Source organism: Syngnathoides biaculeatus, chromosome 22 (assembly GCF_019802595.1).
Source record: "Syngnathoides biaculeatus isolate LvHL_M chromosome 22, ASM1980259v1, whole genome shotgun sequence".
Lineage (NCBI taxonomy): Eukaryota > Metazoa > Chordata > Actinopteri > Syngnathiformes > Syngnathidae > Syngnathoides > Syngnathoides biaculeatus.
The window spans coordinates 14,884,371-14,897,243 of NC_084661.1; the positions used below are offsets into that span (position 1 = coordinate 14,884,371).

At 41.8% G+C, this 12,873-nt stretch overlaps 1 protein-coding gene across 1 annotated transcript in view; it reads right to left on the reverse strand.

Annotated features, from left to right (window-relative positions):
• LOC133495337 (protocadherin-15-like) overlaps nucleotides 1-12,873 on the reverse strand; it is an 85,016-nt gene that overhangs the window by 56,132 nt on the left and 16,011 nt on the right. The window contains exons 5-12 of the mRNA XM_061809850.1: nucleotides 11,368-11,528; nucleotides 11,081-11,236; nucleotides 9,181-9,300; nucleotides 8,511-8,621; nucleotides 6,605-6,775; nucleotides 4,078-4,186; nucleotides 1,612-1,724; nucleotides 792-998 (exon numbers count right to left, since the gene is read on the reverse strand). Of these exons, the coding sequence (XP_061665834.1) occupies nucleotides 792-998; nucleotides 1,612-1,724; nucleotides 4,078-4,186; nucleotides 6,605-6,775; nucleotides 8,511-8,621; nucleotides 9,181-9,300; nucleotides 11,081-11,236; nucleotides 11,368-11,528 (1,148 nt within the window). The remainder of the gene's footprint in view (nucleotides 1-791; nucleotides 999-1,611; nucleotides 1,725-4,077; nucleotides 4,187-6,604; nucleotides 6,776-8,510; nucleotides 8,622-9,180; nucleotides 9,301-11,080; nucleotides 11,237-11,367; nucleotides 11,529-12,873) is intronic.

Genomic DNA, 12,873 nt, shown 5'->3' on the forward strand with positions numbered 1-12,873 from the left:
CACACTGCTATACTAGTTCGGGAAAAGAGGGACACACTTTTCTCATTAAAGCAATATGAGACTTAGTATAATTAGAAAGGAAAACCAATTTCTATGATTTGTTTTTCAAGGGTAGGTTAAGTTAATAAATCTAACTAATCTGACTGCAGCAATCAGCAGAGAAAGGTAACGACAGAAGGAATTAATTCAAATGGTACCTACAGGCATCTCATCGGCTGTCACCTACAACAGAAAGTAAATGCAACAAATCATACCCAGCGGGTCCTTTAGGGACATGCAATACTATAAAAATCATTAAAAAAAAAAAAAAAGTAAACTTCAAACACAATATGATGGATTTTATCATCACATTTCCAGCTAGAGTGTCTAATTTCTGATGGATCGCACTGTCCTGACAAACAAGAGTGTTTTTAATGGGAGTAAATTGATCGTCAACAACAACCGGCAGGAGCAGCACCGCACAAATGAAACAGCAATGACAAGTTGATGTTTTTAAACTATTCAGGAGTCGTGCGCACCGGCAAAGTCCTTGCTAGTACTACTAGAAATTGTGCACCCTCCAAGCTCATTTAGGTCAGCATGGAAGCATTTTGGCAGAACAGAGAAGCGAGTAGTGTGTTTTGCCATCTAAAAGTAGCCTTGATTCAAGCGGCGCCACTTTTGTCAACTGATCCCAACTTGTAATACATGTGACCTCCCCGTCTGATAGGCCCGAGATCATTCATTCTAAATAATTCAGCAGCTCTCACGGGCTTTTGGTTAATCACACACGTTTATGCTTTAACGCTCACCTCCTCCACATCATTATCCAGAGCCACGATGGCCAGCGGGTCCGACAAGCTCGCGTTGGTGGCGACGGTCGTTCCCACCGGCGCGCCCTCCACCACATAGCCATGGTAACTGCTCTGCAGGAAGTACGGCGCCTGGTTGTTCTCATCCAGAACCTCAATCTGGAGGCTTGCGAAAGCTGGCAGCGGGTGCCCATTGTCCTGCTCTGCCTGCAATCACAGAAGGGGGAAAAAAAAAAATGGAAATTCTAACAGTGCTTTGTGGCACACATGTTTCCGCCTTCATCCAGCCGTTGAAACGTGCCGCACGATACAAATAATGGAGTTCCTCTGCAAGCATCTGACAGTTGGCTAACCCTGACCCTATAATCTTTAACACCTGATATCCGGGTTCAAATTACGAGTACAATGCGGGTGGAAGCCAAAATGAAATGCGGAAGCAAAGTGCTATTTTCGGGGAAATATACTGTAGGAATAATCACAACACTTCTGTACTGTCTAGTTATAAGGGAATCATTAAATAAAGAAAGATGGACTCTTTTCATCTTTAAAAGAAAAAAAAAAAAGGAATGTGGCTATTTACAGAAGATAAATACAAGGAAGACCATGCTGTTGTCTAATTCATGCTGTGCCAGTATTAATGCTAGCCTATTATTTTCAGCCTACATCTTTTTGGGAGAACAGTACAAAAAGAACAAAAGTAGAATTACTGCAGTCTTGTCACATTTATCCTGCTTTAGCTGTAGGTGGTGGGGTGGCCACAGAGCAATTTTGTTTTTATTTTTTTTTTGTGTGCTCATGATATACCTGTACAGTGTCCTACCTTGACAACCAGGTCGAATTTTTGGTACAGTTCTCTGTCAATGGGCTTCAGAAGCAGGAGTTCAGCAGTGGTTCTGTTCAATCGGAAATACTCTGCGTAGGACTCTGGTTTGCCTGCGAGAGGACAAAAATAGATATACACAAGTGGAAGTTGCCTGTGTGAGGAGGGGGGGGAATAAAAAAAAAAAAAAAAAAAAAAAAAAATCAGACATTGGTTTAAAAATCAATAAATGTTCTCTTGGCAGGTGGTCCTGGTGCAGTGTACTACAGAGAAAGAAAGAAAGAGAGAGAGGCAAGCTTAATGCAGTTCTCCACAGGTGGGCATGCACACGCTCTCAAGACATATGCGCTACTTTGGAATGCTGCATTGCTCTGCGGGGAAATCAAAACCCTGGCGGCGGCTCACATGGACAATCAACACTCGTCCGGCGAGCAGAGTCTTTATAGCTTGTATCTAGACCGGCTTCAAATGATGGACGCTGACCCGGGGAGTTCAATTCTCTGTTGTGCTGTGGCCTCATTGTGCATGCGTTCCGTGTCAAACAGCTTTTAAAAACCCTTCAAGCCACATCTGCGCTGAGTAGTTTGCATTTTATATTTGACACTTTTGTTTCGATCGGCAAGTATAGCTTTATTTCAAGGCATCAGGTACTGTTGAAAGCTACCAACAATGAAAAAAAAAAAGGTTTTGTTCGCAATTTGCTGTCATTGTGTTAAGAGAAATTTTCTTGATCAAAATCACTAGCGGAATCCGGACTCTGTCTCGGCGAGTACTCGTACTGGTGTCAGTCTGAAAAAATGTGGTGTAACCCAGTTTAAAAACTATCCCTAATTAAAAGTAATTCTGATGCGAGAACTCTGAGAGTCTGCTTCCTTTGATTAAGTGTGCACGTTGTCATCAGAACCCTTGCGGTCCTGGTACACGAATGCTGAGGGCCTTGTGAGTGAGTTTTCCTTGTGCCCCCAAATGATGAAATACACTCTTGATTGTCACGATATGCATATTCATCCATCCATCTATTTTCCATTTTCCATCACTTATCCGAGGTCTGGTTGCGGGGCAATAGCTTTAGCTGGTAGGCCCAGTTTTCCCTCTCACCAGCCACTTCATCCAGTCCTCCTGTGGTTGGGGGAGAGGAATCCTGAGGTATTCCCAGGCCAGACGAGAGACGTAATCCCTCCGGCGTGTCCAGGGTTGTACCTGGGGTCCCTTATTGGTGGGACGTGACCAGATGTGGACTAAACTCTGACATTGGTCGTACAAGGGACTGAACAGCCCGCATCAGTGGGTTCTGTACCTCATACTCCTGTATGGATATGTTTTGTTTTTGTTTTGTTTTTTTGTTTCCTTGGGAAACCTGTTGGTGAACCAAGTATTAACATAGCCTTTGTTATGAATAGTAATTTAAAAAAAACAAAAAAACTTTGGTAGGTTCCCAAATGAGGACACGAGCAAGATACTGTCATTTTGTGGCTTCATGAAATACATCATGTTTAGTTTTTTTTTTTTTTTTTTTCTTTTTTTAAACAATATGCACTACATGAGGAATGACTAGGTTGGCTGTAAACAGCTGGCTGATTCTGATTTTCACCTGTCACTCATACTTTGGCGACAATATTTTTTTTTTTTCATTTATAAGTTCCACTTTTCCACAGTCGGCTGTATTTCAAAAAGAAAAAAAAAAAAGATTTCAACTCGGTCAATAATCATTCGGACCTAATCTTTGCTACTGAACCAAATAAAATGGATTTATGTTGACATTTTGGACTTATTAATGCATCCCCCAACAAGTTTAAAATCAATATGTCATATCAGAAGATAACATTTATTGGAAATGTCATTGAGAACGCGGCTTGAGCTGTGTGAGAATAAAAACATTGGGCAAAAAAATGCAATGATTGTATCGTGTAAAGTAACACCGAATACTTAATTTTTTCATTTACATGTCAGGCGAAGAGGAGCATTCTGGTTAGTAATAATAATAAATAATAATAATAAGGAAGCATCAAACAACCATAAAAGTGGTTATTTTATTCATTCACTCATATTCAAATAGCAGATCTTGGCGTCGCTGCGAGGTTGCAAGAGTCCCCCCCCCCACCCCCCAACATTATATTTGTGACTCTGTCTCTCATAATCCTGCCTCAGACGGGGATTAGTTTCGGTTTGAGGAGTGTAGGAAATGCAATCAAGTCCGTGTCAGGCATGTCAGTACATTTAGAGAGATTTGCACATTGGCAGTAAAGAAAGAAGAAAAAAAAAAAAAACTTTTGTTGTGGCTCAGGCACCGGGTGCTGAACTGTGAGATCAGGTAGAGCTTAGGGTCAACTGCAGAATCATTTTTGGAGACGCAATGCTAGCAAAGATAACAGCGATAAAAATAGAGGAACTTGAATCGGTTGTTTTAGTCACGTGGACGCGTTCTAGAACAACGAATTTTGAGCCGAAAAATGTATGTTTACCCACCAATGAGTATGGAGTATAGAATTCCTGGCCTGTCCGACGGAGGCTGGATGTTCCGGTCTTGATCCACGGCCTGAATGGGCGGAGTCACATTGAGGGGGTTCACTTTATTCTGGAGACACAACAAGTAGTTTTATTGAACCGCGTAAGTGGGTCATCTTCAATTAAAATGCATTGCACACAACGAATGTGTGAACAAAAATAAAAATGAAATCTATTGTCCTAAAAAGTTAAATACAAGTGACACAAGGCACTGATTTGTTTACATAGGCTTAGAAGGTATTATTATGACACTAGTGGAGTTGGTTGGAGAAATACTTCTGAATGAGGAAAAAAAAAAAAAAAAACATGATTATCATTACATCATTATTCGAATCAGACGCATACAATAAACAGGCCATTTCTGAGTACTTTCATTCACACAACAGTTAACTGTGTTGAATTGCATTTGGCATTATTTTCTCTCAACTTTCGAATAAAGTTGTGCATATCCTGCAGGACGTTGTGTGCGCTCTCTTGTTCCAACCCCCCAAAAAAGAAAATACAAGAAAAATGAAAAAAAATGTATTATTTCAGTCTGGCGAAAACAAACAAATATAAGTGGTGGTCTATATTTCTTCTAATGGAAAAAGAATATCAATTTTATAACATTGGAAAATAAATCCAACTGGGGAAAAAGAGCTATTAGATGAACAAAAAAGCCCAATTACTGGTAAATCCAATACGCACCTATGGATGCAGTCCAAACATTACAAAGCAACTCACAAAACACGACATCTCTAAACACACACACACACACTCACCACACGCTCCTCCCATTAAATGCTTCGATAATAACGTCGACTTATACAGGTGTAATACGGCGAGCCGCAAGCCCACGGGCTGCCCGCATTTACAAATGTGCTCGAGTGCATTACAGATGTACACACTCATTTACGTTTGCCGTAATATAACACTTTGGGGGGGTGAGCTATGGGCGCTCAAATTACAAGCAGTCGTGAGCGGCGTGCGAGTGTGTAGCCCAGCGACAGAAGAAGTTACGCTGAGTAATGAGCTGGCATAAAGAGGCTCTAAATGAAACTGAGTGTTGACATTAAACATGCAAACAAGATGAAAGGAAGAGCACAACACACACACACGCAGTCTGGCAAGCAACCCATTAGTTGACATGTTGTTACCATTTCACAGGCACCAAGAAGCAAAGTTAACAAGACAAAAACTTACAGGACTGAGTAGGAATGATTTGTTGTTGCTTCCACTTAAGTAGTGTTATATGAAATCCATGTACTGTATTCAGTCACTCACATTTGAAAAATATACGGGTGTGGTCCACCGGTCATGTCCGCAGATATAAAGTTGCATGTGTGTATTCTGTTTGTAATTATGAGTGCACCCCTTTAAGAGCGGAGGGGGGCGGTGTCAGGTAATTTCGGAAGTAGAAGTAGGGTGAGCAGCAGCTCTTTGTTAAGAGACCGTGTGCTTCCGTGTTAGAAAAAAAAAAAAAGACGACAGGCTGTGGTTCACTGCGCTGGATCGGTTCTCATGTGCGTTGAGAGTGTGCGACAAATGTGCAGTGGCGCAGCTGAGAGGGAGCATTGGTCAAGACTACAAAAAAATAATCAATATCTTTCTGTATCTGTGTATTTCTACTCAAATTTTAAACGTGTGATTTTTCGTGCTCGACTGAGTGTGATGGCGAGCGGGCGCATACGCGCCTGTCAAATCACGATGACTGCTGCATTCCGTTACACGTGCACAAAGAGTAAAATCATTGATTGACCAGGGACAGTCACAGGGCCCTCGGATTTAGAGAAACTGTGATGCAATGACAACGTTAGTTATTCTGTACCTTTCAAACAAACATTGCAGTTCAACTTATTTAAATGCAAAAGTGTATGCGATTATAACACTTAGCAGAAAAAGCATCACTATAACAATCAGTCCAAACGTTAAAGTACGGCACTCCTCCGCCACTACATTCCCTCCTTTACTGCTACAAGTCCTCATTGATGCGTTCTCCTCATCTGGCTCATTGGAACGAAAGCGTCTCGCCATCGTAAAGCCTGTCCTTGTCGGCGTATGCTTGCGCCTTCTCCAAATTGCATGTTGTAAAGTTGATTTACTCCTGTTGCGCCTCATACCTCGCTCTCTGCCACTCTCGACTGTGACTGAAAGACTTCCCGGGGTCTCCAGTAAAAAAGATGTGCAACGGGTGTGAGCGAGAAAGACAACAAGATAAACAACAGAATGAAGACCGACCAGGAAAAGCTTGACTGCTCCGCTGGCTGCAGACTATTGCGTGCGAGCTTGAGGATTCTAGCGAGTTCGTCATGTTTACAAAGTAGGATTATTATAATATAAACGCCTTAGAAATGGAAAGCAACGTGTAACTTGGGAAACACCATTCCAGTGAAGCAACTGCACTTGCGGAAATAATCTCGCTGAATAACAACATCTTTTACGCCTTTACAAATGTTCAGGTGAAAATACCTATAAGGTATAGTTACAAGCAAAATATCAATGCCCTCACCGGCTCAGTGAGCTCCAGCACGTTGGACTTGTACGTGATGGGACTGCAGTCGCGCGTGTCACCCACGAGTGCGCACGGCAGAAACATGGGCCCCAAGTCGTCGCCATCCAGCACGTCCACTGTCAGGGTGGCGGTGGCGGTGCGCCGCTCGCTCGGGTTGGGTGCTCGATCCTGCCAGAGAGACAGACATGGGGAGGAATTTGCTGGCTCTAACTTAAATGCTTAAGGTTTGTTCAACAGGGAGGAAGACGTCCAAATACTTTGCTACTGTATGCAACAGAGTAGGGATTTATAGTCTTCTCATATTAGGACATTTTTATTTGGTTTGGGGCTTGAGTGACCCCCAAACAGGGGCTGGGGGGACTTTGGTTGTTGTTATGTTTTTTTTTAATCAACCGTCTCAAGGGCAATTGCCACCCATGGATAATAGAAGATGTCACTCGTGAAGATATATTAACTGTGTATTGAGAAAACAAGTTAAATTCCTTAGCACAGCAGGTGACTTGTGTATTTATTCCATGACTTTGGACTCCTCACTGTGTTCAAACTTGTTACAACGTCTGTGGACGACCTGAAATCGACCGGTCGTTTCCGTTCATTTTACAGTTTTACTGCGTCAGTAGTGAACTTGTTGGGAATTTTGAAATTGCCACTATGTCGACTTTGAGACGTATATTCGTCTGCCAGTATTTCCTATGGGAGGAATGGCTTATGTTTGACTTACAGTACAGTACATACTTTGTGATATTCAAATCATTGGTATCAAACTTGAGGTCCGGGGACAAGATTCAGCCTGCTACATCATTTTACGTGGCCCACAAAAGAAGATTATGTGCATCAAGTTCCAGGATTGTTGCAAAATTTTCTAATAGTCATATGTAATAAATAATGTCAAGGTATTGTTAAGCATTTTTTTCGTGACAGTTCTTGATGGGCAAACTGGTATCCATCAATTTATTGTGTAGTTCTGAGGTCAGGGTTCAATCCCGCACCTGCCTGTGTGGAGTTTGCATGTTCTTCCCATGCCTGCGTGGGTTTTCTCCTGGCACTCCGGGTTCCTCCCACATCCCAAAAAACATGCAACATTAATTGGGCACTCTAAATTGTGATTGTGAGTGCGACTATTGTCTGTCTCCTTGTGCCCTGCGATTGGCTAGCAACCAGCTCAGAGTGACCGCCTCCTGCCCGTTGACAGCTGGGATAGTCTCCAGCACTTCCCGCGACCCTTGTGAGGATAAGCGGCTGAGAAAATGGATGGATGGATGTATATAACAATATGATGAGTCACAGTCACAACAGCCTTCTGACGGAAAATGACTTTGACAGCGCCATCGAGAGAACCTAATTACTGCTGGAGTGAGTAAGTGTTGTGTAGTTTACTACGTACATTAGTGTAGCATCTGCTAGGTAAAGGCATTTGTGGCATATTTATTTAAGAAACGTAGAAAGTGGACAAAAAGTACTTGTTTTTCTTAGCCCAAACAATTGTCCGTTCCAAGAAATCTGTTATTGAATGGAAGATTAAAGATATTATGCCAGATAGCGCCGTAATCTTGCAGGACATAAAATGTTTATTTGCGCTGTTGAAGAGCTTTAAAGGTGTCGGTCTGTCTCAGCAGCAGCCTTAATGGATGAATCATCAAGGGTATTTGTTTGCGAGTAAAATATTCACAGAGCAGTGGAATGAAAGTCAGAAAACAAAAGCATTAACAAAGACATTAGTGATAATTAAGGACAGGCTCATGGCTCCCCCAAGGCAGGTTCCAGAGAGCATAAATAGTCCCAGACTGTGTAAATAATGTTGCCATGATAAGACTCATTTGCATAACTTGATTCCCACTCAAGTAGGAGGCTGTTTTATTGGCCCCAGATTACCTTTATGAATAAAAATAGAAGAACAACTCACATTAGCCTGTATGATGATCAGGTAGCGCGTTATCTCCTCGTAGTTGAGCCGTTCTCGGAGCACGACGGCGCCGAATAACGTCAGCGGGATATCGAAGGTCCTGTTGGCTGTCTGAAGAGACAAAAAACACACTTTCTGTGAATGTGAAGGAATTAAAAAAAAAAAGATATAGCCTTAAAGGTCACTTTAAGCCTGCAGAAAGTATTTATATGGTTGATTAACTTTGGCTAAGTCAAATCAAAATAAAAATTGCAGACAAATGGTGAGCAAGAGATTTTTCATTTGATGCTGAATATTTCTGAGATGGAGGGCTAAAAATGGCCACGCTTTTGCCAGAAATAATGCTCTCGGCAAATCAATACAGATGAAAAAGAGAGTGAAAATGACAGACAGGGTGCGCAAACTGGATTTATTAGTAGGAGCCAATCAGAATCATCAACAGATCTTTGAAAAGTTGATTAAAAGAAAGAAGTTCCAGAGTGCGCCTCAAGGGTCATTTGTGAGAAACTCGTGACTGTCATTGTGTGTTTTTTGATTTAGCAACGCGGGTCATTTGGGTGGCACAAACAAACTGATGTGCCATGATGTCTGTCGCTTTCAGCTTGATGAAATCATTTTTTTTTTTTTTTTAAATGCATCTTAGTGCCAAATACACTGGTTTAAAACTTACCGGGTCTCTGGGGTTGTACTGGATGGTGTACTCTATTTGTCCGTTAGGGCCGTCGTCGATGTCGATTGCTCCGTTGTTGCCCCCGAAACCAGAAAATATGGTGGTGCCCACTGGGGTCAACTGGAAACACAACAGAAAATTTTCTGTTGATTGATGACAGTTATTACATCCAAGCCAACAATCATCAACAATCATGATGGAAGGCAATTTTTAGCAAGTCTCTGTTCATTTTTGGTTGTGTAAGTGATGCAGCTGGTGTCAATAATAAACATTTAATTTTGAAGATTTTATTTCCATTTGCACAGTATTGGTGACAAAATATTGTCAAAAATAAAAAAACTGACAGATCTTTCATTTAAATAATTTCTTTGTTCCTATTGTTTTCAATTCAGAACTTCTGTTGTGTATTTTCTTTATCTTTTATCACTCTACTTGTCCAGTTTATAAACTAACTGTATTTTTTGCAAAACTCGATCTGTTTTTATGTTGGTAATGTATGCAGTAACACATATGTAACTCAAAATAAACACATTTTCCTATCCAAACAGAGATTGTTCCAAAGTCCGATGAAAGAAATTTGACATCCTAAACTTGATTGATGGGGCGAGTAAATACGCTAAACTGCATGTGATTTCTTATATGCACAAGTCGTATTTATACCTCTGAATATTTAATTAAAGATAGTCGCAGCAGGAGAACTCACTTTCCAGAGAATTTGAGCTGGGTTTTATTTTAGAGGAAAAGTCTCTTCAATTTGAACACTTGCCATGAAACATGAAAGATAAAATGTTGCCAAAAGTGATTTTTCATGCTACGTTTTAGTTTTTTTGTTTGTTTTTTTTATCCCCCACCAGCCAAGGGCTTTGTAGAGCCGTGCCAGTTCGTGAATGTAAATCTCCAAACGGCACGGGGGAACATGAGATTAAGTATATTTTGGCTACTGTATCACTGATGTCCTACATAATTCTTCTTATTGTTTGTATCGCGGATGGAGGCTCCGGAAAAATAACTAAAGCAGCGACACCGGATAATAAAGTGGAGGGAGAAGCTCAACCTCTCACCCGCAACTTCCATAATGATATCATTAACTCATAAACGGGCAGGGAATCACCATCTGAGCGGCATACCTTTTTAGTTAGTAAACTACGAGCACTTGTAATATGTGATTTGATTATCCACTTAATGAGAACACTCCCACTCAAGTTGGACTAAACTGGCCGTATGGGAGCAGATGTAATCCTTTTTAAAAATATGACGGCCACACTGACCGCATTTAGCTCCTCCCGGCGCCGAGGTGTTACATTGCCCACGCATATTTTAATAATGAAGCATCTCCTAATGGAGTGGCCGCTGAATGAAGGGCTTCATTTTTCCGGGAGTGATGAGGCGGAGGAGGGGGAGGAGGAGGACAGTGGGAAGTATATCAAGTGTGGCAGAGGAAGGGCGGCGAGGTTGAGAAAGGGTGACAGGATGAAGAGCTGCCAGAGGTGAGGTGGGGTAGGGGTGGGGGGTGGGGGGGTATGGAGAAGGGCTGCACAAAAAGTGGATGTCGATGGGCCGGTGGGAGAGAAAGAGAGGACAGATTGAGTTGGACAGGCTGCGGAAAACTGCATAATGAGATATTCTGCGGCAGCCGCCAACATGCAGGCCGGGCAGCCCAGTTGGACCTTTAAATTCAGCTTTCCCGGAATCTCAAGAGCACAGGAACAACAAGTTTGGCATTTTAAAGACTATTGTGGAAGCCTCTGAGTAAATGATTTGGATCCGTTCTCCTACTGCTTTTAAAAAGAGGAGAATTTCAAATCTTTGTCAAATTTGAGTCAAGTTTGACATTATACAACATTTAACATTTACACAACATTTGCGCCACAAAATCGGGGGAAAAAAAAAAAAAAGTTACCTCGCTCACGGCAACATAATATCTGGGCTGCTGAAATCGTGGCTTGTTGTCGTTGCGATCGCGCACGACGATGCGGACCTCGTGTAGTATCACGGTGCCCACCAGCTCGTTGGTACACTGCACCTGAACCACGATAGACTGGATGTACGAAGGGGGCTGGAAAACGCAAGGAGAAAGCCACAGATTACTTCGTTTTGAGTCAGCCAGAACACGTGAGAGTAATGATGCGCAAAAAGAACGAGAATCTTGGTCAAGCATTTAAAAATATACATTTGTTGCCTGCTTACATCTCTGTCGAGAACACGTCCGGTGCTGTTGAGGTAAAGGGCTTGCTTGGAAGGGTCCAGAATCACCCAGTGGTTGTGGTTGTCCCTTAAAGACAAGGAAATGGTCTGGTCCGGACCCTCCGCCACACCGTTGATCTGCATGTTCTCCACCAACAACGTCCCTGAATAAAAATGAGGAAACATGCTTATAGTTATGTAAATTTAAGGAACATACAACTGTGTGTTTGCTTTTAAAGGCAATCAGCCAATACAGCAACACAAAATACAGTGGACCCATTTGGCTGCAAATCTTCAGAGACCCATTACGGTACCACGGACCGTGTATTATTAATCATGCAACTATTCCGCCAGTAAAAAAGATTGACGCAGCACATGCCATATCTTCTGTTAGGTCCACTTCATAAAATTGTTTAGAGCACATGTATTTTAGAGTTGATAAAATGTGACCTGAAAAGAGGCAATGTTTGCAATACTGAGACTGAAACAGGTTAAATGCATGCATTTTCTAGCAGGGGGGTGACCATCTGTCTCACTATAAGTAATCAAAACTTTTTTTTTTTTTTTTTACCTTCTATGCATCTCCACATATAACATCTGCAAAATCTATTATCTGGCACAAAATTGGGCCACAGCTCTTTGCGCTCCCATGGAAACGATGTCAAATGTCTTGATGTGATTCAATACTGTGGAGAAGACTGGGGGGGAGGGTCGAGCGGGTAAATTTCATGAAATTGTGTTTTGTTTTTTTTGTTCTCCAAATGAGATACAAAAATGTACTTTGGAGGTCCTCACAACTGGTTCCTCAGCACGTCTTAGAGAGTCAAGGAAATCTCCCGTGCATCAAATTGACTTCAACACGGTGCCTACGACCCAAATGGGCTCAATTCACCGTGACCTCGCTTGATGTGCAAAATGACTCAAATGTTAGAAGCAGAGAACTGTGAGCTAGCATTGACACCTGTAAAGCCGTGAGGGTGAAAATGAGCATTGCGCTGCTGCTGATGCTCCGATATGATTTCCTTTTCACAGTACATTAGCTTAACCGAAAGCGACGACGCAGCTGGGGTATCGGACAGGTATATGATGTGCTCAGTAAAACAAAATGGCTTCACATCACAGCTGTTTCCCCCAAAATGTAGCATGAACATGTTGAGGGAAAAGTCTAAAATTCAAATCTGAAAATGAATCTTAGCGCATGAATGAATAATCACGTTGCCAATAGCGCCTTTCCACGACATTCATATATTTTAGTAGTGCGTCGTGATGTGGAAACAAAGACGATCTTACTTTAATAGATGTGGAGGGTAGCGTCCGCTAATGCGGTGAAAAGCAATTTCAGTGAGATACGAGACATTTTACAATCAATAATAAGAAGAAAGCTATTATTTTACTCAGCCACAGTCCAGGATTACAAATTATTCCGTGTGGTTTTTTTTGCACGCTGATCACCTGATAGACAATTTTGCCTGGAATTTATTATCCAACATTCCAGTTAGAAAGCACGCT